This window comes from Orbicella faveolata, unplaced genomic scaffold (genome assembly GCF_042242905.1).
Source record: "Orbicella faveolata isolate gen_17 unplaced genomic scaffold, um_ofav_v1 contig_47, whole genome shotgun sequence".
Taxonomy (NCBI): domain Eukaryota; kingdom Metazoa; phylum Cnidaria; class Anthozoa; order Scleractinia; family Merulinidae; genus Orbicella; species Orbicella faveolata.
In genome coordinates, this window is record NW_028301577.1 from 23167910 (window position 1) to 23194361 (window position 26452).

General features: G+C 39.8%; 2 protein-coding genes across 3 annotated transcripts; one reads left to right on the forward strand and one right to left on the reverse strand.

Annotated features, from left to right (window-relative positions):
• Positions 1–30: 30 nt before the first annotated feature.
• On the reverse strand, positions 31–17041 carry LOC110060961 (monocarboxylate transporter 10-like). Of its 2 annotated transcripts, XM_089279469.1 has the most exons (7): positions 15536–17041; positions 12505–12549; positions 12014–12127; positions 10001–10368; positions 4456–5072; positions 3535–3904; positions 31–2998 (listed from the first exon to the last, which is right to left on the reverse strand). In XM_089279469.1, the coding sequence occupies exons 4-7, from the start codon at positions 10161–10163 to the stop codon at positions 2238–2240; spliced, it is 1911 nt and encodes a 636-aa protein (XP_089135595.1). In that variant the 5' UTR covers positions 10164–10368; positions 12014–12127; positions 12505–12549; positions 15536–17041; the 3' UTR covers positions 31–2237. The 2 variants fall into 2 exon arrangements, with proteins under 2 accessions (XP_089135595.1, XP_089135594.1); XM_089279468.1 differs by having other exon boundaries at positions 12014–12549.
• Positions 17042–18083: 1042 nt separating this feature from the next.
• Positions 18084–25919, forward strand: LOC110060962 (histone acetyltransferase KAT8-like). Its single transcript, XM_020767773.2, has 10 exons — positions 18084–18324; positions 18413–18484; positions 19362–19531; positions 19882–19935; positions 20694–20858; positions 21862–21951; positions 22384–22524; positions 23165–23258; positions 23578–23728; positions 24677–25919. Exons 1-10 carry the CDS (start codon positions 18099–18101, stop codon positions 24891–24893), a joined length of 1380 nt encoding a protein of 459 aa, XP_020623432.2. The 5' UTR covers positions 18084–18098; the 3' UTR covers positions 24894–25919.
• The last annotated feature ends 533 nt before the right edge of the window (positions 25920–26452 follow it).

The window sequence follows — 26452 nt, forward strand, 5'->3', positions numbered from 1 at the left end:
AAAGAAGCATCAACCAACAGGCTGGGTATCTACATTTCCAAGTGATTTATTTCCTGCCCAATTCCCTGCAATTGCCGAAATATTCGATTCCTGGGCTCACAAGTGCATTAATATTATAAAAGATTGTAAATGCAATATAAGATTAAGTCCAGCTATACGTTTCACAGAAACAATAAGGTGATTTTATCTAGAAACTTAAAATAGCTTCTATATTTCCAGCTTCTTTGAAGCGCGCAGTTACGTTGTTTCACACTCTTACGCAATTCAAACTATTACAAAAAATTAAATATTAAATTACTCAGGTAATAATAACAAATAACAAATAATTTGCCTGCAAATAATTTTAAAGCTAAATATTCGATGATACGATGTATAAAAAGCCACTTGATTTAGTGCATAATTCCAAAAAATTGTCTGTTAACTTGGTTCCCCTCCCCCTCCGACTACCCTCTGTCGAAAAACAGTCGTTTGCAACTTCTCTTTCTAAAGTTGCCAAAATAATTTCTCCTGTCTGAGGTAAATGAAGTGAAGGTTTCCAGGAGCGCATTAAGCAAGTGTGATGAAAAGCAATTAATCATAAGAATACTTCCAAGAAACTTTGTTCTCTACCTGGGCAATGACAGTGTCGGCTAGAAAATGTATCTATTTATTGTATTTGTTAGTGCAATTATCCAGCCATTTTAATTAACTGAAGTGGTAGTGATATCGGTTAACGAATAGAGCGGTTTTCATTTGAGTGTCGAATGTAATTTGACAATTACTTTGGTTTTGGTTTTGGTTTTACTACGGTTTGAGATTGGCTGAGTAGTCTAATTGGTAAGTAATTGGTTTGTTTTGGTTTTACGACACTCAACTGAAAACCGCTCTATAAAAGATACCTTAAAATAGGCACGAAGTAAAAGTCAATTCTAAGGGACACTACTAGAGCGGTTTTTAACTGAGTGTCGTAAAATCAAAACCAAAGTAATCGCTCTAACCAATCACAACGGATGCAGAAAATGTAGTGGACCAATCAGAACTCGGAGTTATTACATGTAGCTGACGGGAAGCGCGGGAAAACGAGTGCAAGCGAGGCACGACTGGCTTTGGTTTTACTTCTGATTGGATGAAAAAGTGGCGCGAGTTTTTTAAGCCAATCGTATGGCGTAGTAAGTTCAAAATCAATCAGTTTTCGACGCTCAAAAGAAAAACGCTTTTTCAGGGCGATTTTGTTAGATTTTTAGTTGATACAGTGCTAAAATTTTTAACTGAGTGCATTCCCTCGTGAAAGAAATGCTCTAAGAACATCAAGATGGAAATACTAACTGAATTATGAAAGGAAGAGCAAATGGTTATTAGTATTTTGTAATTTTTCTAACACACGACGACAGAATTTGACAAAATGATTTGCCAGACATTTTCAATTTGACAACACAACCCACTGCATGCGTAACCCATTGTATCACTCCTTTTAGAGGGTCTCAATGGCCGTAAAACGGGCCAAAACGTTAGCCGTTAGGTGTAAAAGTTAGAAAATTTGTAACTGTTAACGGTAAATCAATTTTAGCCACGAAAGTGAAAGTCTCAAGGTCTCTTGTTAAGACTTTTTGTAGCCTTGTCTTGTGGTTCGGTAGTACATGGAAAAGACGGGAGACTTGTACCTTGTTCACACCAACATGTTGAACTTGTTTTAAAGTGGTTTAGCTAAACAAGATTAAAAATTAGTTGCTCGTACCGTGCTTACCCAACAACTTAGCAAGGTAAAAGCCTGTTTGATTAAAACATATTAGCAACGTGGTTTGAAAATTACTACAAAGCACAATTGACAAATTGGAGAAACATAAACCTGATTTAGTTAAACTAGTTTAGTTGGTGTGAATGATAATAAACTGTTCCATCTCGGAATGGTCCTAAGCATTAAATATGTTTTAAAATAACCAAAATAAAATTTTAACTTTTTAAAACTATGCAAATTATTTTTTTTAACCTTTTAAATCAATTGTAATTAATTTCTAAGAATTCTGTTAACCATAAAGTATATATATTAACAGTTAGCTGTGAAGAAGCCAACTTTTAGCCTTAAAAACCCGTAAGATCCTCCTTGTATAACTTCAGTACTCTCGCGTACTAATGTTTAACCAAACTTGCCCATTATATTTAGGTTTCCATCAGTGAAAATATGTAATTAAGTTTGAATTTGAATATCATTCCCATGATAGTACCCCTAAATTAAATCGTGTTTCACCTGCGAAATCCTTTCATAAAATTGTTTCTTGACAAAGTTCCAAGTTGTAGTCAAGTTCTGCCTGAGATAAAAGTGTTGTTATTTGTATTTTTCCATCAGTAGTTATGTCTTTTCCACTGCTTGTGTTATCAATAATTGAAGCTGGACGACTAGTCACATCGTGTTCCAATGAATTTTCAAACATTACGCTAAACATGTCCATAGAACTAGTGTACCATCCTCCCTTTACAAGCTTCTCTTGTTGAACAACTACTTCAAGATCGTCAAAGCTCAAAGCCGGTGTTACTATGGTTACAGAACTAAGCTTGTTTTCCTCTGACGTATCCACGATTTCGCTAGACTGCGAAGAAGGGCTCTGTCTATTGGAATCGCTTTCATAACCCGATGATTCATTCAACGAATCAGTGCAGTGCAACTGGGCAGCGGCTGACCATGCGCGAAACATTGCCGACTTCATTAAAGTTGACGTACCACTTCGGTTTAGCATTTCCATGGAAACGCTACGCTGTAACACGTGATCGCAGTGCGCAGCCCGCGCAAAGAAAGCAGCTTCGGTGGGAAAGCTGTAAATTGTTCGTGAAGCTCTCTCGTAATTCGTTGATTTTTTCGTCAATTTATCAGTCTCGTTCAGAAGCATAACCTTTTCTTGACATAGTTCTGTTTTTGTCGGCATCAGCCACGGCACTAGAAACAGAAGACATACCCCACATGTCATGACAGCTCCAGAAAGGTAAAATGCTATGTCGTATTTTCCGAACACATCGAAGATCAAGCCTGTGGAAAATGAAATTGAAATCTGTGATCATTACTTCATTCCTTATAACAATACAACAACGCATTGTCAATGTGAAATCTGACTCTCAAACAAAGCAAATCATCGACTACCGCAAACATTAAAAGACGCCAGTGGGGCGGAAAGAAGAGAGACCCAGGGAACGAGGTTAAGATATCCGCTAGCCTTCTTATGACTTGTCTCGCGCTCTTCCCCAACGAAAGGTTGCGTGACGAGCCCAAAGAAGGGAAAATATTCGCTTGATCAGATTTTTCTGAGCTTCCATGATGATTGACGTTGCGTGAAAAACCTTCCGAGAGATTTAACTATTTGCGTATCAAAACTACACGTCGATAGAGAAGTCTGCAACCAAAAGTTTCCACTTTTTATTAGAATGTCACTAAACAGAAACACTTTCTATAAACAACCTACTCAGACTACTCATATAAAATCTAATAGCGCGAGACGCGAGTCCACGGATAGAGATGGTTCTGATCTCCTGGTAAGAAGCTCCTGACATCATTCAAATTATACCAACCTGCCACAGGTGGCCCCAGGACATTTCCAATGGCCGCTGCGAAACAAAGATTTCCAAAGGCACGCCCTACGAGCTTCTCCCCAACAATGTAAAGAGTTCCCATCCCAAACATGACAGCTAAGCATCCATCGAAAAGTCCAAACACAACAACATACACAACTAAAGACAAATAACTCCGAGCTAGAGGAAACAGTGTCGCGTTGACAGCCAAAACAAGACCAATGATTTGAACAGATGCAACTCTGTCTATTCGTGGACTATTTCCAAGCCTTCCGAACACTATTCGGGCAGCTGTTTGCGTGAAGGCCTGGTAACCAATGAGTAAAGCACTTTTGGAGCTGGGTATACCAATGTCGTTCGCTATGCTTATCTGTTGAAACATAAGAGATACTCTTTAGTTCCCACAAATTAAAACCAGGGAGGGAAATTTTATTTTAGAATACTCTCTCCTCTTGCAGCGAAGATAATCACTAGTGGTATTAGACTAAATGATAACACGTTATTTTTAACAAGAGGTAACATGGAATAAATTTACCAAATTATTTGAATTGTAGCTGATGTAACCAGTCCAACTGATCCAACTCTAGTCTTAACCCCGAGGGATCATTTTCGGCTTCTCGCTCCATAAAAAGCAACATTGCAACAACGTTGCACGCTTCTCAAACTCACCATATACTGTAAACAAAGCAAGTCATGACCGTGACAGTGTCTGGAAATCTGATCTTAATTAACATAGATTTTTACGATTATATTTCTCCGTTCTCTCCTCAGATTTAGTTTCGATTGAGAAGATATATCAAACACTCAAGACAGTGTTTGACCACATTGCCACACACCTCGAAGTTTGTCAAAAATACTCCGATGCGCGACGTATTTTCAACTCTCTTCGCAGTGTTTGGAAAACAAACTGAACATACTTACCAAAAAGACGAAAGGTATAAAATTGCCAAACGCGATGAAACTCAAGGAAATGGCCCACACCGCAAAGGCCTTATTTTTCCAAGGATTTAAACTGAGAAATTCCAACAAACGTAATTTAATCTTGTAAAGAATGCCAATATCTAAACTTCTACGTCTGTCCTTCTTTTGCAGCTGAACACGTTGTTCTTGCTTATCCTCAAGTCTGCTGTAGCTCAAACTCGAAACACACATTAACAATGACATTCCAGCGAGAATTCGCATCGTTATCCTCCAATCATAATGAGCAATAAGTTGATTGATGGCCCACGTCATCGGCGGAACACCCAATCCAGCTCCAGCGATGGCAATTCCGTAAGCCAATGATAAATAGTTTCTGAAATGCGACGGTAAAATTACTAGAGAGGCGAAGTAACAGAAACTCGTCCCAGCTCCCCAGAGGAGCCCATAGGTAATGTACAACAGAGTAAAATTGGTGACGAATGACGTAGTTAGAAGACCCACAAATGACAGAATGCCTCCAAGGCACGTGACTACCCGGCATCCTAATTGCTCGCAGAGGACCGTGGTTAAGGGGCCCATGAAAAACATAACACCGAACGCCAGCGAGCCCACCCATGCTAGAAATGATAACAATAATAAATCATAATTAAATAAAGCTGCCCGTGATTGCATCTCAAAAAGAACAAAAATCCTTCCCGGCTTCATTATTTATTGCTTTGACAGGAACTTATTAGAGTGACAGCCCGCCTTACGGCCAACTCGTTAATACGGCCACCTCGTTATCACGGCCACTTTATTCTGGCCCGATCAAAAGCTCAGTCGGTTATTTTCTTAATTGTAAAGAACCCCCAGAATATGGCCAGCCCATTAAGTACAGCCAGAATTTTCTGGCTCGTTGTTGACCGGATCAACGGGGTTCCACCATAAATGGACTTTGTTCACCTCTATTTCGGTAAATACTGGGGAATGTTTTCTTCGCTATGAACTTTATGATACAGGAAATATTAAGACGGAAATGGATCGGAAAGGAGATCGACACGGAGAAGAAAATCGCCACAGCTTTCGGTTTTTACCTTTTCTGAATGAACAATGAGAAACTCTAACTATGTGAGCTCTTTCGGAACATTCGGTAGAAACCGTTAAGCTAATTATCAGCACTTGGTTCCTTTCCTATAGATATCGCATGCAATACTCAAACGTGCTCTGAAGTTGAAACATAATCAACGGATATTACACTGGTGTTGACCCACTGTGCGCTACAAATGCCATATTTTACTGATAGGTCAAAGGTAACCTGAATTAAAGCGCCAATAACTGGTAGGCACGTATATTTGATGTAAGCTGAAATTTACTCTTTCCCTTCAGGAGCAAGTCAAAGTTTTGGCTTATGCTATATATGGTTCTTCCTTTTGATTCTGTGGATAAAATCCTTCAGAAAGAGCCTTAGAGCATTCTTGTTACGCGTTAGTTCATAGGAGCTGTGCCTAGAAGGAGCATCTGAAAACTCTTCCGCAATTGCAATATTTATCATACTCTTTTATTTTCGACTTTGAAAAGTAACTTAAGTTGTACAGCAGAAAAGAAAAACACCCAAAAAGCATGACCCAGTTCCATTAAATTCTTCTGATTGTACTATTCGGTCATCACGGAAAATCTACCTGTTCACTGACTAACTGGGGTAGGACACAGGGTTACAATCCTAATTCTAGCGTTAGGCACTTTTAAAATAGAACTAAATTCGCATTTGAATTTCGAGTAAAGATGGCGTTGACTTTCGCTTATAACTCAGCCCACCGAGCTTTAGGCTCGATTTCGGCCGTTATCTCTACGTTCCTGCCCTAGAGGGCTCCTTTCCCGAATAGCGACTGGTAATCGAGCCTAGCCGAGTTGTAACAATACAAATGTGCAGTGCTCAGTGCATTACTAAACCCATAGGCTCTAAATTGTCTAAAAATCACCACTCCACGATACCGCGGTTTAGAGTCGTGTAAACCAGTTTGGAGGCTGTAAACCTCTTAAATCTCCTGTCATCCTTGCGGAAATGACGCGTGAACTTATTTTGCCTACTTCTATTGCTTATTCTGAGAGTACTTCAACTCATTTCAGACCCACCCAGAAACGCTACCTTCTAAGGTCATAGTAAACTCAAGGTCATTGCAAGACAGATTCTTCCTTTCAATATCCTATGGTGGGTCTATTTTGGTCTATGTTGGGATACTTATCCTTTCTTCATTTCCTTCTGTCAACAGCTTTTTTTCACCTCCTAACGTAAATTCATTACCGTACGCGCGAAAAAAAAACCGTTTTGTCTGGCGCAGGAGAGAACAGAGAAAGGGTTCCGAATTAACACTGGCTTTTAATCCGCCATTTTGACCTGGGTGCTTTACCGTGCTTATACAGACATTTTGAATTAAATTTTTGGAAAATTTCATTTATGAAATATTAGAAATCTGTTTACTTTGACACGCCGAAAATAATATTTCACCGATCAGTTTTTTTTACCATTTGTCTAAAAAATATCCTTTCTACATCTCGTTCTTGAGTAGAGAAACGAAACTGCATGCTACTTTATAAGCTCCTGCGCATAAACCCAACAAAGTGTGGGAAGGAGGGAGTAGGTTGTCAATATAACATGGCATCATAATCTATACCCCATAGAAACTACTAAGAAAATAATCCACAGGGAACTTGTAATTAAAAAGAAAAAAGGAAAAAAAAAAAGGTTAGCGCTTGTTTATTAAAAAAAAAAACTTGAGATCTAGTAATTTCTATAACGCCAGATGGAAACAAGCCCACTTTATATCGTGTGGTAAGCCTAACGTGAGCTTTTTACTTGCTATTAAAAACCCCAAGTTCAGTCCGAGTTTAAAGTCCAAGAGCATATCGATATTGGGCAAGCGCAATAACCGGTCGGTCTGTCAACGATTGACAAATGACTCAAATAGCCAAAAAATGGCATTTGACCCAAAATATAACAGTTTGCGATAGAAAAACAACAAAAGAGCAACCGGATTTTTCGAGTCCCAAACAAGCTGAAGGGGCGAAAAAACTGGCCGCTTTTGGATTTTACGTGCAAAACGCATTTCTCATAGAGTATAAAAGACACGCGAGTGCATCACAAGAAACGCCTACAGCTTGGGTTACAAGCAAACAGTTCCTATAGATGGTTTTCACTGTCACGCAACGAAAAAATAAATCGAAAACTATTCAGTGGATAAAGTCAAGAAATTTTGATATTATAGGAGACAGGTAAAGGAGACACTTCTCCAATTTTTGTGTGTCTGCGTTTTCCCAAACTTCAGATATTCGTCGAAATGTTTTGCGCAAATTTACAGAGCCCAGTATGGAGCCGCCATGTTGGTGGAGCTCTGTGCTCCACCAACAAGGCGGTCGGAAAATAGTGCAAACATCTGGAACTTACTTTGGTTATCTAGGTGACTAATTATCTGAACTGAACCAACAAACATTTACACAAGCACTTTTCCTAACACTTTAACTCCTAAAAAGGCTAAAAATCATTAGATAAGTGTATATTTCTCCACAAACGCGATCGGAGTGGTATGTCACGCACCGACATAACTCTGAACTTCAAACGGCACTGGTTTCTTAACCAAGCACACTATTGAGCTGAAAAGTTGTAAACAGATTTAAGTTTAGATCCCCTTATGCCTTATGAGGATAAAAATTTTCGTGGCTCTTTAGTTTTGGATTTTGGAATTTGATGACGTCACGTGAAAACGATCTATCTCTAGTGAATGCTGTTGCTTTTCACGATCTCCACGTTCACGAGATCAGCGCATGGCCGGAAATTCCTCTCGTGTCTCCCTCTCGCGCGCATCACGCTCTGTGCGAATCTAGCACCCAGGGTCGCTCCTCGAGGTTGGCGGGCTTGTCACGATCTGCCCTCTTTCGATTCTCCTATAGATAGAAGGAGACTCTGCATGCAGGGTAATAACGATTTCAAAACGAAAGAACGCGTGACAAGCCAAATAGGTCACTGGTAGCTGCCCTAGCGCTCTAACATGACATCCTTTAGCTTGGAGATTTGAAAGGAAAAAGAGTTCATAACGACGAGTGATCGCGCTCTTAACATGCTCCGCAACTGAATCGAAATAGATCCATGGGCGGGTTTCCCTGGCTGTTCGCTACTTGTATTCTGGGATTATAAATACACCGTTCGTCAGCCGTTAATTAAGCGGCCTTTATGGAAGATATTTTTGTATGCAACTGAGTCAAAATTAAGTGGCCGCTGCTGTTGCGGAGAAATGGCCATTGTAGAGAAGTTAAAATAACACTGAGCGAATTTTTCGAGTCTCTGCTCGTTCAAAAACAAGTGCTTGTTGTAGAGGCGCCCGTTAGTAGGGGTTCGACTGTATATGTTTCATTGACACGACCATTCAGCTTACGAAGAGGCTCTCCATAAGGTTAAAGCAAAAATAACTGGATGCAAACGAAAGCGTAGGAAATTGTGGGTAGCGGAGTAAACAGAGTCAACTGTCAAGTATGTTTGGGTTTGGGCATGATTTTCCCTTATGATACATGGCATTCAATTTGCCAGTAACGCGATTTCATTGCTTTTCTGTCTAAAAACTCTCATGTAACACTATGCTAACAAGTATATAACTATAAATAACTGTTTATATTACAGTTAAGATCAGAGTGGACCACAATAGTTCACATGAGGGACTCTCTTTGTCGGGTATAGACAGCGAACTCGGGGAGAGAGATGAAGCAGGGGGAAATCCCCCTCTTTCACCTTAGCCCTGCCCCTATATTATCACCGAACCGGCCGCCCTCTCGTGGACCATATCAGATCTAATTTTTTTTTCTGTGCAAGGAAAGGAAACAGTGCAGAAACATCAATCCCCGCCGCGTCTCTGTCATGTCCCGGGATCGAACCCGGGCAGTGCTGCGTGTCCTTTCCTAACGTAGCCTGTCCCAGGCGTTCGCGGTTAGTTGGGAGCACTTGAAGAACGGCAATTTTTCTCCCACTTTCCGTTGTAATTAACCTCTGCTCCCAAATCCCAAATCCCTAATCGAAGGCTTGGAAGAATATTTTTTTAACAGTACTATATGACATTCTGGAGCATTAAAAGAAAATACCGGCAATTATTCGTCTTGTTCAATTATTCATGACCAAAACAAAACATCAACCGGAAGTTACTATTTAACAGTATATCCGGTTAACCGGACGTCAAGCGACTGCTCAGAAATCACGTCCTGCCTAAAATAAAATAAAAGCGTATCCGCTAGACTGGTTTGTAGTGAAGCCTGTTACCAGAATGAACCCACTGATATTAAGCACAATGTAATATTACATTACCGAGATAAATATGGCATATTATTTACTCTTCTTGAATTTTCAAAACAGACATGAAACCAATCGGAAACGAAGTTTGCGGTGTGTTGTTTTGAATTACATTTGTATTGAAGTGTAGTAATTCTCCAACAGAGATTTAAAATCCTACCGTCCCATCAACTGTAAACCAGAAATCTTTTTCCAAAGCGAATAACACAGCAATTAAGATTAAAAACAATTAATTACCTGTAGCCGATTCACTGCGATGAAATTCCCTCCCGAAGGCAATAAAGAAAATCCCCACAGAACTATGCACTCCAAAGATGATGAATTGCACGACGAAAGAAGACCCACAAACGAACCAAGATCTGCGCGAATCACAGCTGAAATCTTTGCAATAATTCGCCATTCTGTCCGTGGACCGCACACGATCTACCAAAGACTCTGTAGATAAACCCAGGCGCGCATGAATACTGGGTTTTCACTCTTGTGGTTGGAGCCCGGTTGGTAATTGATAAACCGGTTTCTCATGCAACTGATGATAGGTGAAAATCCTGTTCGTCAACTTTTTAAATCCAACCACGACGGGTACCCGCACGGAAGCGCGATCTGTCCTGTTATAAACCAAGCATAATAACCGTCGGTTAATTTCTAACGTAAAAAGGAAATCTGCACGGACGTGATCGCAAAAAGAAACAGTGTCAATTTCAGATGACCTAGAGAGGAGTAGTGTTGTCAGCCGATACACTGCGCAGTATGTAGACCTAAGTAGGCCTGTATTTTCAAAACAGGATTCGCTTGTCAAGATTTTCCCGTGTTGATTCGACCTTAATCACGCGACGCCAGCCATATGGTTCTTCAAAAACACAACAACAACAACAACGATCTTGAATTTTTCAGGTTTTCTTTTTTTCACGGAATCTCAGATTTTACTTTTGAAATTCAGAGAGAAAGGACGAAATACAACACGGTACCACTTTGTGTACGGAACATTTTCAAAATAATTTGACCTTCAATAATGGATAACTGTACTATAATGTCATCAGTGGGGAGAGTTTTTCGTGACATTACCCCTGTAGTATTCTAACCGGAACTCAAGTTGGGGGGGTCTGGTAGTCTATGTTGGATTTAACCCCTCTAAGGACCCCTTATTTTGCGCCGGATGCGTTACCTTAGTATAAGTCTACTAGCGGTCTATCACGAATGCCGTTCTCTTATTGGCTAGGCACTCTGCATTTTTTCAATGCAACACAGCTCAGGCTGCCTTCACGAGCTTTCTTTTCTCTGTTCCCTCTGTTTCCAGTGTTCCCTTATGCACTCTCTTTCTCCTCTCTCCAGCCCCTTTACTGCGTTGTACGGTCAATGCCGCACGAAAGAGGCCTATGCGGAGGAGAGACGCACGGCACTGAGATGGAAAACAAACCTGGATAAACCTGCAATTCTCCATTCCAGAACGCTTGCATTACGCGTGACTGGGGGATTGTACGACAATAAATGACAGAGAGAACAATGCTTGCGTGATTTGGCTTCAACTCAAATTTCCCATGAGGAAGAATTTATATTGACTGGAATTCTTGACTCCAGATAAAACATGACTTATTTGGAATAGTGAATTGCGCGGAATTTTGCCATAAAAATAAAACAGTGCGTTTCGAAGCTATTTCGCATACATCTGTCTTACTCATTAACTGTTTCAACATCAAATACAAGGTATCTCGCAATTTGTTTGCGATATTAATTTGTTTTTCCTTAATATCAATGAAATGGGCGCAAACAATATTTTAGAACGGACTGTTAAGGTAACGTCGAGAATGTCTCATCATCCAGGCTCTTGCCAGGAATGAATGAACTCATTTAAAGGCCTTGGGCCCGTTTCTCGAAGGTCCCGAAAAGTTTTCGCACCCGAGAAACCGTAGCGAAATCTCAAACCTTATGAACAGAGGCGCCCTTCATAAAAGAAGTTTCAGACGTATACACCTCTCTTTCTTTAAATACCGATTAAATAAAAATGGCTTTGCGGGCCCGTAAAGTTTCCGGGGCTTTCGAGAAACGAGCCCCGGCCTGGCTTCGAAATTAACGAAGTTAAAAATCGCACTGCCGCGAGATAAACAGATTAGGCGAATCATCGTTTCTTTAAAAATCACGAATCGTCTGGCTCGGCAGACTGCCAGTTTAGAGAATAGAACAGACTTTGCCGTGTGAAATGAAAAACATAGCTCATAATTATCAGTGATTAATAATTACGTTAACCAATCTTACCTGAAAATTTAAGTCCTTTTGCTATAATTTGAAAATGTCTAACTCTGTCTTCATATGTCAGCGAAGTACTGTAAGAGTCTGGAAGAATTATCACACTGTTGAGGCTATTAAAGCCTGCAAACACAGTTGGACAAAAACCACAATTTAGAAGACACGCCTGCAAAATCTGAATTACCGATTAGAAATTTGTCGTTCGCAGGGAAAAACCTCCGGCCTAATTCAAGTTAGCAAGACAATTCACACGAATATAATGTAGAAAGAAATTTAACCAAAGGAGACTGCGGATTGTAAGTAAGTTTATAAAGTTGAGTGATGAACCTCTGATAATCTCTCTTCTAAACTTAAAACCGCAGTCGCTACAGTACCAGTCAAACTACACAGCCACAATACAAACAAATTAAAAATAATTAGAAATCAAGCAAAAATACTATTTGATGTGTATTTTAAGGCCTCCTCGGTTACATGCGTAAACCAATCAGAGAAACCGTTACCGGGGTACTTCTAACCAACCAGGACCAGTCGCGGCTTGCAACAATCTGTAGGAAAAAAATATGGTGGTTGTACATTTTACCACAATATACCATGCGAACCTTAAACAGGCCATAACTGGTACAGGGAAAGCCATATTTTTGCATTATTTGTCCCTGTACTCACGACATAGTGTATGCTAGATTTAAAGATGTTTAGAACTTTTCTGTACGTTTTTATGAGCGTTGTTTAAGTTTTCATGCGCTTAGAGTTATGGGTAAATGTACCAACGGAAGATTGGCTTACCGCAACGTATTAGTAATTCATTTTCCCAACCATGGTCCAGCTGAAAGTTTTAGCCGGCTTCGCGCGTTTAGCTTTGATTCAGTGTTCACTGTGCTTCTTGTCTTTCAAATGAATTGCTCGTGTAATTACCTGTAATAGCATTTTCGTTTTTGATAATGACTGCCTTAAAAAAAGCATTTTAGCTGAGAAAATACACACTTAGAGATACAAAACAAGATCTTCCTTTTCTTCGAAGAAGTTTAATTTTTTTTCTCTATTCTTCCGCACGTTCTCTCTGTTCGCAGTAACTTAGAAAGCCAAACAAACCTACGTATATCGTCTGATACGTGAAAATATCTAAATTGTTTGACGCTACTAGACGAAACGAACCTAAGCATTCCCACACGACTATCCAAAGCCAATAGAAAATGTTGAATAAAAAACTCGTGATAACGAAAGTCTTGAGACAAACCAAACCAAAACAACTTGACAAAAAATAGATCTCTCGTGAATACCAAAGCAAATTAAAGGTCAGTAACAGCTCCTAAGCACATCTATCAATACCTACAATAAAAATTATTGCTCAGACTAAATAAATCGATCAAATGAGACTCCGCACACACCATGTGCGGGCTAAGCTAGACCTACCTTGAACGACTTCGAATCATAAGACCAACATGATGGTCCCAAACCATCGCTTAACGCAACAATCAAGAAACAACTGAACTCTTTCAGAAATTACTTAGTAAGCCGATTCCGTTTCAGTTTAAGTTCGCCGTGACGTGTTTCAAGAGCGCAGGAGAGAACACGGTCTCTGAACGAACGTTTCAAAAAAATAATGTTGACGGCGTATACAGATCAAGCGCTACGGGTTATAACAATATGTTTAGAAGAGATTGGTTGTGTCTCTTTGCGCTGGTACTGTCAGGCTTGTCATTGCATGCAAGCCGCTGCTTTAAAACGTGCGTGCTACAAGGAGAGAATCTAGATGTGATAACGAACCACTAGTACTGCTGTGGCTATGAAGAACGTATTATTAAACCTATCATAGTTCTGCCTAGTTTTTCCTAGCCTAGAATTCATCCCCTCTTGAACCCGCATAACAGGCGCTCGAGCAAATAGGGAGCGAGTGTTAACCGTAGGGCAAGTGTTTTCGCTCTCTGGCACCGCCCCAACTCACTGCCTATTATTCCTTGCGCGCGTTCTACACAGGCTACCTCCCCTCCCGTCGCCGAAATACTGCCCTAGTCCACCACCCTTGATACAAAGTTGACGACAAATGAATTGGTTCTGCAATCAAAATATAGGAAACTAAAGAGAGACAATAATGGGCCGTCGACAAATTCACTTGTTCCTCGCTAACTTGATGTGGACGTTTAGGTAAGGAGAATGCCGGGAGGGGTGGGGCCGGGGGTTAACTTCATGAGGATACTTAGCCGAAGGGCGTGAGGGTAAGACGAGTCCATTTTTGAAAGTTAGTGCGAGAAATTTTTGACGAAAAGTAGAATTATTCATTTTAAAAAGATTGTCTTTATGTTGAAAACTGGAGACAACAAAAGCAGAGAGTTTTTCCTTGCACGTGCGGTCGCATCGACTATTCTGCTTCTCTCTTCAAAAAATCAAAAACGTAAATAGGAATAAGTAGATACGTAGATGCTATATGTCTCAACAAAACAGGTAGGAGAGAGCTTCACCTGATTTATAACAAGTCTGTTGTTCATTTTAAAAGGAATAAATTATGTTGTGATCTTCTCATCTCAGTAATGTTAACTAAAGCAAGTGGAATGGGGCAGCAAAATTGCAAGTGGATCGGACGTTTAGGAGCGGAGGAGGGAGGAGAGTCGAGGCGGCCAAGGGGAGAGGGGGTCCGTCGTAAACAAGCGGAGAACAAATGAACATGTCAACGGCCTGGGGGGCGGTACTCCCAGAAAAATTGGGTGGGGGTGTGCGGCCCGCTTCCCAAAACCCTTACCCTATTTATGACCAAAATCTGCGATATTCCCTGCCCTATTAATGACTTGACCAAAAATTCGAAACCCTATTTATGACCTGACTCTTAAATTAAAACCCTGTTTCAGACCTGCGTTATAATTAGTTGCCTAGTACAGACCAATGTCAAATTACCTTAAATATAATTCGTGAAGGGCTTTTGTTGATTTTCCTTTCGATAATGATGAAAAAGTGGCTTCTTCTTAAAAACATACCCATATCAAGGCTAGAGTGCAAAAACCATACCCTATTTATGACCAAAATGGCCAAAATCAGCTTAAATTGATAACCTATTTATGACCAAAACAGCTGAAAAACCATACCCTTTGGGGCCGCACATACCTATATAGCCCATATAAGGGAGTACCCCCCCCCCCCCCGGGGTCGACGGCCCCTGACAATTACAGGTTTCAAGGGCAAACGGATTTTCCACTGTTGTTTCATCCGTCAGCGTTTGTGAGAAACTTGAATGACAGTCACATTTCTCACGGCATTTTGTATACTGGATAATCAACATGGAAGCGACCTTCTCATTAAAATAACAATTTATATTACGTTTTCAAAATTCATGCTCTTATATTTCTCTGTTCATGATGCAGTGAGTACTAGAATTGTCGGCTACGTTTTGAAGAGGGCAGGCTTTTAGACAGAAATAGGTCCTTTACACAGTTATACATCACACAGATAATTACTATCGTAAGTTGTAATACACCGAAAGGTACTATCAGTCGTCTAAGTCGCTGTCCGTAATTTTTGCAGTTGTCAACAAAAAGGACTCACCGGTGATGGCAAGACCGCGAAACTTTCCAAACGGCAAGCACTCAAGCGCTCCAAAATCTCGATGTTTTCGTGCCACTGTCATGCAATAAATTTTAACAGAGATCAACACAACAATTTCTCTAGGCGAAGTTCACAAAAGCAATGTTTTTCAAGGCAGAAGTACACTATGCAAAATTGCGTGAATAAACTCATTCGTTTGCTGCATTGTTTACATACATAATAAGCTTTTCACGCTCACACTTGACAGATTCGATGACAGATCTCCGGTTGTCATGAAAGCGAGTCGAACATGCAAGTCAAAATAAATTAATACACGATTTTTACAAAGAACCTACTATTACGTTTTTGTTGTAAATTGGGCTTGCAAAACGTCAACCTCTTTGTTCCTCAGCGAGTAAATAATTTCTTCTTCTCCTCGCCAGAGTCCTTACACAAAAGGTATTGACCAAAATTTAAATTCTCCAAAGGAAATTAAAGAACATATATCTAAAGAGCTAAGGGGAGCTTCTATGTTGATATTGAGTCTATAATAAGTGAAATGATTAGGGTGCAACATAGAGAACCGGCTGTACAGGTCGCGCTTTCCCATGGTTTGAATATCTATGTAAAACTTGAATTAACATACCAAGACAACCTTTAAACTTTTGTTAAGGTGTGAATGGTCAAAGTCTACTCCAAAGGCCAAGGCATATTGGTCAACGTTATCCCTAATCGGATCGCGAAAAGTACTTTAAAATTCACATATACATACGTTTTGATTTCAGCGGCAAAGATTCTCATTTTAAAGGGACCCAGTTAATGTCCTCAACATAGAATTTCTGCAAAATTACCGCGAGAAACGGCTTTCACTAAGATCCGTCTGCTAAGGTTTGCGTCAAAGTAAAATGGGGCACTTGACATTTTCGATTAACTAATCTAAATTATTTTTCGCAAAAATATCACACAGGGTATAAGGCATTTCTTTACCAGCAAAATGGGAGCGTTTTTGTCAATTGGAAGTTTTTCCCTTCATGTTTGGCGGACAAGTTCAGTGACTGTTCCACGAGAGCGAACTGAAAACGTAGAGCTTTAACGAGACCTCGCGAAATTTTATCGCATCTCATTTGTCAGGTAAAACAGTATAAACTTTCGTGATCATTTATATTAACCTGTTCTGTCCACATTGGGGTATATTAGCCTCCTTGTTTGCAAGTGTATAAACCTTGCCTTCAGCTCGATCGTGGCCTTGTAAAAAAAAAAAAAAACTTAATTGATATTTCCCCAATACAAACCTCACGCCAGTTCAATCACATCAGTGTCGCATTCCCCTTATGAGTTCAGAACAAATTTATGCCGACTGGTCAACTTGCATATTTTACGGCCATGACTACGGGCACAATTCGTCCTCGATAAACTAAAGCGAACAAGCAGCATTTAGTAATTACGATTACTTATAAAAAGGTTGAAGTTTTTTATAATAGCAAACAACACAGTGGCCGAAGGCCAGCTGAAGAAACGACCGATATTCATCTCTGAAAAATAGAGCAAAGTGGTTCTTTCTCACTGTCGTTACGTTACTGCAACTGATTTCAGTTTTGCCTTTTTTTTTTTTATTCCATTTAGCCGTGCGCCGATTTATTTGAGAAATTTTTGAGAGTAAGTCATTCCATTTGAGTGTTGTTCGTTTGTCGACGTTTTGGTTTTATTGACTTTACAGCTTATATTTGTGTACTTATACTATCTGTTCGGTTCGAATAATTACAGAAACTCATAACGTTTATACCTAAAAACAAGCATGCACTACGCATCAAAAAGTCGGATTTGAAATTCGCTACGTTGAATGATAAAAAAAGATTGCGGTCGGCTTTGGCAAATATTCTTACCTTCCTTATACACTGTACTGCGACGGTGGTCTTACTTTATTCTGCCGAATCTATTCCCCAGGAGTAAACTGGATTCCATCCGCGCTTTGTGACTTCAAAGATTGTGTCTCTTTTCGTAATGAGTTCTATAAACGTTTGGGTTTGTTTAGAGGCGGCGAGGGGAGGTCTTTGCTTCCTGTTTCTATTGCTAGTTGTAGCTAGAGAGCTTGGGAGCGAGACAAAACAAAAATGGAGGTTTAGCAGGGAAATGCAGGGGAACCAACAGTGATGTTAGAGAAACCTCGTTCTCCGTTGCATGTAACGAACTTTGATTTTAAGAATTACCTGTAGCACAAGTTAATCAGGTTTATGGATGGCCAGCGCACAGGTTTTGACGGTGCTTAAAGTTGTTGGCAGCGAACGGTAGCAAATAGATCATCCGTTGATTGGCCTTGATAGCTCGTTAATACTGAATCGATGGTGAAAACAGATTTTGTCCGTTCCTATCTCATCCTCCCTCTTAATTTATCGTCGTCAACTCAAACACGAACAGAGTACACAATTCGTGGTTTACTCCTTGCAAACAATAATTCAAAATTGCGGTTAAATGGGATAGCGCAATTAGGGTTTTTAAATCCGTTACTTGAGTCACGCAAAGGTTCTTTCCACTCGGCGTTGCGTTACGACCCAAAATGACGGCTGCAATTTTGTTCTCGCCAAGCATGACGGGATCAACTTCGCGCCACATGGACTCCGACAACAACATGCCCGGTGTCAACGGAGAAATCAAGAAAGAAGGCCTTGAAACTGCCGAAGAAAAGCGCGATCTTGGTTCAAAACCTAAAAAATTGGACGACAAAAGCTCAAAGACTCGAAGGACATCGGAACTTGCGGTATTAGATGCAGAAAGACAATGTTTGGTGCAGCGACCGACCGATCAACAATGGCGTACGGGAAATTTTGATGAGCCATAATGTTTTGGTTTTCTCCGTGACTATCGTTGATTCTTCATTGATGTTTTCGCTTTTCTTAATAGATGCTGCTGAGATTATACACATTAGACCGGTGGAAGAAGGAAAAAAGGAATATTATGTTCATTATCACGGATGTAAGTTGTTTTCTTTCACTTTCCAGCCTTGCTAATTTCGAAGTTGAAGATTTTCATCGCATTTTCGCTCAAATCGTGCATGAAAATTCGCTGAACCAATGCTAACATAGTTCAGAAGTTAATTTTTAGTGAAGTAATGAAGTTGTCGGTCTGATATGGCTGTGTTGATGAACACGATGGAAAAGAAACAAATTGGATTGTGCACAAAATGATATGCTACGAAATGACGTCATGAAATGGGACATTCTATTGTTCATGCGCGGCGTGTGTGGTTCATTTCGTGTGTAATGATGTCATGCATTTCAAAGAATTCACTACCCAGGGATACTTGGGTATACAAATGGCAATTTTAAAATTTGTGTAGGGCTGTAAAAACTAATGTTCTTCGATATTTGTTTTATTAGTTTCAAGGTTTTTAAAGAGAGATTTTGTGGTTGAAGTTTTACTTTGTTTAATTTAGAATTTCTTAGAACCAGCTTGATTTTGAGTTAATTTATTCATTTTTCTACTATTTGTTATCTTAACCCACAATGAGGTCAAATAAAACTCAAGCTCATTGTTAGGGACATAATCTTAATGTTCCACCAAATTTTCAGAACAGAAAATCCAGAGGGGTGGGGGTGGGGGTTGGGGTGGGCACTGCAAACCAAAAACTGTCTGTGTGGATTGCAAACATGTTCTGAAACAACAAATATTTTTCAGAGATGCTATTGCAGTCAGTAAGGAGAACTGCTATTTTGAGCATGGAACAAACCTTGTCTAAAGTTTGTTTTGCTATCTTCTGGCCCTTTGATTGTGGTGTGAATGTGTCTCTAGTTAAATGACAAAGCTACTTCCATAATAAAAGTCATAAAGGAGATTCCCTCTTTGATTTTAGTTAACAGGCGTTTGGATGAATGGGTGCCGATGGAAAGGGTTGATCTTCAACAGAAAGATGTTAGTATGCATGTTCCTGTTGTAGAGGAGAAAGTTGATGTTGATGGCCCAGAAAGGAAACTGACAAGGAATCAAAAACGTAAACATGATGAGATTAATCATGTTCAAAAGGTAACTCAATTGAATAAGCAGTAAGGTGAACTCTGATTGTCCTAAAATATGTCAGTATAACATAATTTATTGAAACTCAGTGTAACTGTGAAACTCATAAGATAGTGAACACCATAAATATTCATGATTGCTATTGTGTGGCAAGGGAAAACCCAATAAAATTTGAGAAAACTAAACTTCAAACAGCAGCAGTAATTTGGTTTGTGGTTTTTACTGGCACAGTAAGCTTTGAATCATGTTGATGGATTGACCTAAAAGACTCTTAGACTAGCTAGTAATATTGTGATTGATGACGATTGACGACTTGATGTGCAATGGTTTCACATTGATTTACTTTTGATTTTTTGCAGACATATGCTGAAATGGATCCAACAACAGCAGCATTAGAAAAAGAACATGAAGCGGTAACTTAAAATCTTAATATGCTCCTGAAGTAAATAGGGATTGTTACAACATGAGAAACAGTTATTAATTAATGTATCAAGTATTTAGTAAATTTAGAAGGATGATGTTTTCGAATATTCTGTTGTCACACTGGTGTCAGTATGTTGTTCATTAGCCAGCAATGTCTCACAAGAAGATCATCTAGATTTCTAAAATAAAATCAACTAAATGTTGTGTGAACTTTGGCTTGTGGAGCTAGAAAATTTACAGTCAGTAGTTTTGTAAAGGACAGTGTGGAGTCAAAGTCATAGGCTCATCTCCTGTTGAGAGAAGTAAGAAGCGATTACATTTTTTGTTTCATTAAAACTTAATGTACATAAAACATTTTCTTTCCTTAGTATGAAAATTATGTTTGAAACAGTAAACATGGGAGGCACGGTGGGCTTGTGGTTAGTGCGCTCATCTTCAGATAGAGTGTTCTGGGTTTGAACCCTGGCAGGGATATTGTGTTGTGTTCTTGGGAAAGACACTTTACTCTCACAGTGCCTCTCTCCACCCAGGTGTATAAATGGGTACCAGCGAACTTAATGCTGGGGGTAACCTCACAATGGACTAGCATCCCATCCAGGGGGGAGTAGAAATACATCCTTGTCACTTCATGCTGCAGAAACCAGGATAAGCTCCAGCTGGTGGACCACTTGGCTCATATGCAGACTTAACCATTTTTTTTTACCTTTATAATGCTATATTTGTTTGTTTTATTTCTTGTCAATTTTAGATTACCAAGATAAAGTTTGTGGATAAAATTCAGTTTGGTAAATATGAGATAGATGCGTGGTACTTTTCACCTTTTCCTGAGGAGTATGGCAAACAGTGCAAACTGTGGATATGTGAATACTGCATCAAGTATATGAAGTTTGAGAAAACTTACAAAGAACACTTGGTAAGGTTTTGAAAATACCCCTGCTATTAGACCCTGAAAGGAGGGGAGGTATTCTCATATGCATGGGTATCAGCTACATGGGTATGTGCTGCTGTGAAGGGTATGGTTTTCAGGCAGTTTAGTGTGGGATAGGGTATCGAAATCAGACAGTTTTAGGATAGAATCCGGTATAATTTTCCAGGAAACAGATAGTGTAAAAATAATTTAGTCTAGAGCAGGTTCTTTACCCGGGGTTCTAAAATAGAAATTGAAACTTGGAAGTGACTTTGTAGGATATTGGTTTAGTTAGCGTATGTTGAAATATGACAGTGATAAAGTTTCTGCATGGAAGATAGCTAGTGCCTAGTCTAGAATAAGGTCGCTGAATCAAGTTGATCATGGTCTTGTATAGTAAGGGTTTTAGAGTCTCAGTGGTACAGCCCCACCCAAAGATTTACAGAGTACCGGTACCCCCAGGTATTTGACTAAATACAACTTAAAATTAGACATTTATTTAGATAACTGGTTAAATGTGTGGGACTTGTGGCTGTCTTGTAATGACAGCACTGCCTGAACATCATGTGCAATGTACAATCTTCTCTCCATTGGATTTCTTGACTATGTCTTTTTCTGCACCATGTTTGTTTTGGACTGCCCAGTTTTGTTCTTTAAAATTTAATCCAGCAATGGTAATTTTGTATTTCAGTCGATCTGTTAGGGTGATTAGAGACTCCCCTACAGGTTTGGCCCCTGATTATGGCAAGGCTAGAACTTTCTCTGACCTGTTTCCTCATTCAGCTGCTGGTACAGTGTTGTTTTGTCTCCCCTTCCATAGCTATGGATGGTTTTACAGGGTGGGGTCATTGGCCCCATTCAAAACCCTCTTTTTTTCTCAGTGTTGGGACTGGCAAAATATCTTCATACATGACATTAGGCATGAAGTTTACTAATTATTTTGGATATTTATTTTTGCCTTCCACAACTCTGGGTCCTCATGTTAATTAGATCCAAACTCCTTTTGCAGGGAAAGTGCACAATGCGGCAGCCCCCTGGAAAGGAAATCTATCGCAAAGGGACAATATCTGTTTATGAAGTGGATGGAAAGGAACACAAGGTACCTTAGAAAACAATGAATATTTATTGGCCATTTTCACAGTAGAGACAGATGATTGTCAAGATGGATAACTCATCAGGTGAATTATCCATCTTGATGTGAATTTAAGACAAATAAAGTCTTTGAAGTTCTCTTCTCTCTGATTCACATTGGGCAGGGAGACCATGGATTTGTGCTTAGAAACAGAACTGAGCAGAACACTACATTGGAATAATTTTTTTCTGGCTACAGCCCTGGTCTTGGACAGATTATCTGTCTCTAGTGTGGAAACAGCCATTGCATTGATCTGCCATTAATTCTATTATCAACACAGATTTTCATGGATTCATCACTGTAGCTTATTCTGTGTGTGCATCCTTGTCCTTTAATGTTTTTTCAGTCCATTCGTATTGCCTTACACTCTGTATAAATTTTCCAAATCATCTGTTTCAGTTATATTGCCAGAACATTTGTCTGCTGGCAAAGTTATTCCTGGACCACAAGACTTTGTACTTTGACGTGGAACCATTCCTGTTTTACTTGCTAACGGAAGTGGATAGGGAAGGGGCACACCTTGTCGGATATTTCTCAAAGGTAAAGCACCCCTCCCCTGCATCACACCTTGTTAGAAAGTACCCCTCTGGTCATTCTGGAGCAGGCCTATCAGTCAAGCAAAAGAAGATCTTTGTTTTCGACATTAGACCCTTTTCATAAAAGGACACCAATTTGAAATTCTTTGGTATTTAAATTAGTGTCACTGTCCTCGTTTGAGAGTAAAAATTCTTTTGAAATATCATTTTAGAAATGAGGATTTTTACCATTAGTAGGCTTATTGTAATACTTATGGAATAATTTTTAATTGGGAGCCATTTTTGAAAAGGATCTATTCAACCAGATTGTGCTAGAAATTGCTGTTAGAGTTTTGCATTCTTGTTAGAGTTTCTTTTTTTGCAAAGCTGTTGGGTGACATTTTGAAACTCAAAATCAAACCAGGATTAAAACTGACCTTGCTAACTACCAAGAGACGCTCTGGAGTTTAGTTGAAACCAGAGGAAGTGGCCCAATATTCCAGGCTATAATTCTTCCCAGATGTAGTTTTTCTTGGATTAGCAAGCAACACTGAGTTATGTGGTTTACTTTGGCCCAATTAACATAGCACTACTACGTACATTAACAGTAGTACAGTTGTAAGGGTCATGCTGGATTTTTGTTATCTTGGATTTTTTTTTTTTAGGAGAAAGAGTCACCCGATGGAAACAATGTCGCATGTATTCTAACATTGCCACCATACCAGAGGAAAGGATTTGGAAAATTCTTGATAGCTTTCAGTAAGTGCACTTCATGCTCACCTCTGAGATTTCTTGTTTTGGGAAAGGCAACGAAACGGAACTGAAAGAAACGGAACGAAACGAAACGGAACGGAACAAAACGAAACGAAACGAGGAAGACCGAGGGCCGATATTCTCCTAGTAAGGTTCCTAGCTATTGTGGTTATTAATAACAGATTTATTGCACGACTGGTAATGTCAAGAAAAAATGGACTGGAAAAACATCTCAAACTTCAAACGCGCAATTCTGATTGGGAGCCGACTAGGTCAAATGGTTGTCACTTTTTGTTCTGCAATGTTTCTTCTCTGTTTTTGTCAGGTTATGAGCTGTCGAAAATCGAGCAGACGGTTGGATCGCCAGAAAAACCTCTATCTGATCTCGGCAAGTTAAGTTACAGAAGCTACTGGTCCTGGATTCTGTTAGATATACTACGTAACTTCAGAGGAACTCTTTCAATCAAAGATCTCAGGTGAGGGTGGAGATTGTGTCTCGTGTACTTTTGAGTGACGCCGAAGAAGTGTTGTGAACAAAGTCGATTAGCCCTTAACCGTTTAGCTCCCAATTAGAAATTGAAAACACTGTCTACTTCTCGTGAATGTGAGTTGATCGACTTTTGGTTGGGGGCTAACCGGCTAGGGGCTGATCGACTTGGGGGCTTAACGATCGGATACCAGTCGGGCTAAACGACTGGTAACCGAACAAATATGTACAGGGAAACAATTTTTACGCCGTTATACTTTCGAGTGCACCGAACTTTCGAACGTCCCTTTGTACAGTTCAAAAAGGGCGTTATAAGAGTAGATTGAAGTCCAGAAAATACACTATGAGGCAATCGATTTTTTATATCCCCGAGCAAAAAAAGAGAGATCTTTACCTCCGCACAGAAGTTTGGAACGTCACTTTGCACAGTTCAAAAAGGGCGTTATAAGAGTAGATTGAAGCCCAGAAAATGCACTTAGAAGCGATCGATGTTTCGTATCTCCCCCGCCCCTGCTGCAAAAAAAAAAAAAAAAAAATGAGATCTCTGAGTACTGCTGGTGGCAAAGATTCTGCTTTGTGCAACGATTGAAGCGACACATGCAACAGGTTGGAGAGAGAATAGGGCATTTCCAAGTTACGTTGTGCCCCTCTTTCACAACGAGTCTTCGTGTAAAACATTTCATATGAAAATGAGTTTGATTTGCATGAAAATGAACCTGTAGGTGGAACACATTTTCATATGAATGTTTTCACACGAAGACTCTTTTTGACGCAGAGGCAAAAGGCAACTCAGAAGTGGCCTATCAAGCAACCTCTTATAAGTAGTAACTTTTCCTTGCACGACGCACTCGCCAGACAAGGTGCACTTGTGAACATTGTCAAATTTTGCACTGCCTTTAAGATAGTGATGATTTTTTTTCCCGTCTTTTTTTACCAGCAACATGACGAGCATAACACAAGAGGACATCATCAACACGCTGCAGTCTTTAAACATGGTCAAATACTGGAAGGGCCAACACGTCATATGCGTCACACCGAAACTTGTCGAGGAGCATGTCAAGAGTGCGCACTACCGCAAGCCAGTACTGTCAGTGGACACGTCTCTTCTAAGATGGGCGCCGCCGGGAAAGAAAATCAAAAAAGTGAAGCACTGATGCTTGTACCAACAAGATATGGCTAGGATTGCAACGGTGTTCGTGTAGCAGATGGTTTCGATCAGCAAGCGAATTGCAGTTAAAACTCAACTGAGGACATTTAACTTCATAGATGCGGAGATGAGAATTGCTGAGTCGTTTAGGTGTGGGTGATGATTATGGAATCGCGTTTTACTTGGTTGGTTTGAAGTTTTAGGTACTCAATTGCAGTTTGATTTGCACCAGATCTGGCTCGCTGGCGAGTCTTCAGCCAGACTAGTTTGAAACGACAGTATGGGGCCTTGCTCACGTCGATTTTGTACCAAATTGCATATAAACGGGTGGAAAGGCAAAAAGGATTGTATTTCATTCTTTTCAAGTAGTGGCAAAAACGACTATTGTTGAAGATACAACTTCACATAGGGTTCAATTATTGCAGCGTTGGAAAAAAAAAAACCTTACACGTCCAGCAAAAATCAAAGTAATAACTAACCAGTCACAGCGCCCCTAAAAACCGCAGGGAACCAATCAGAGCTCGCAGTAAACCTTGCACTCGGTGCCAAGCGCGGGAAACTGTTGAAATCCTGTTTACAGTTAGCTTTAGTTTTGCACATGATTGGCTGAAAAGAAACATGTTCGTTCTGATAGGATAAGCCAGGTTACACGAGCATTGAGTTGTGAACCAGTAGCAAAGCTTGGCAAGCGGAATAAAAAGCCAAAGCAAGAGATTACATTCGATCGTAAACCAAAAAACTCTATTGTAGTGCACAAAAAAATTAGCGTCCGTTGGTAACGTTTCACATCACTCGAACTGCCGATCATTTTACAACTTAGTTATTTAGGAGTCGAATACGTACGAAGGGCAATTCATAGAGAGATTGTTAACACCGCCATACAGAGGTTAGTTTTAAGATTCATGCAGATTTTCTTGTTTTATTTTACTTCAGTGTGTTAAGAGAACAGGTGATCTGGAGAGGCTATCTCAAGTAACACGCACACTATTTTCATACGTGTTTAAACTACTAATAAAATCTCACACTTAACTGTTACGCTGTGTTTGGGTGACTCGCACTTGAAAATGTTGCTAGTTGTTTCATGCAACAGCAAAAATTCCAGGACGGGAGCAAAGAGTTTAGAAAGTCAACAACAGACAATCCAAAAACGAAATTTTCTGAAACGGGAACGGTTATTCGACTGTCCGCAAAGAATTTCGCAATTTTCAGTATATCTCGCCGGGCTGACCTTTTTTTTTTGAAAAACATCTTTGTAATCCGGTACAGCACACGAGAAAATACACTTTCAAAGGCCACCAGAAATTTACAAAAATTTGGTCCAATGGAAAGCGTCACATCGCCCACAACTGGCATTGAGGACCGTTTGAATTTTGAGGGAGGTGTGGGTGATTTGGTACAGCAACAAATGTTATTTTTGTAGTTCTTTCATGCTCTAGGAATTTTTTTTCTCGGGAGGTGTGTGTGCATGATATGTTTTCTTCGTGAACATGCTTTTACGGCGTGAATTTTTTTGATACAAGTATGCTTGTAGAATATTATTTTTCATAATCACTCCCTCCCCACCCC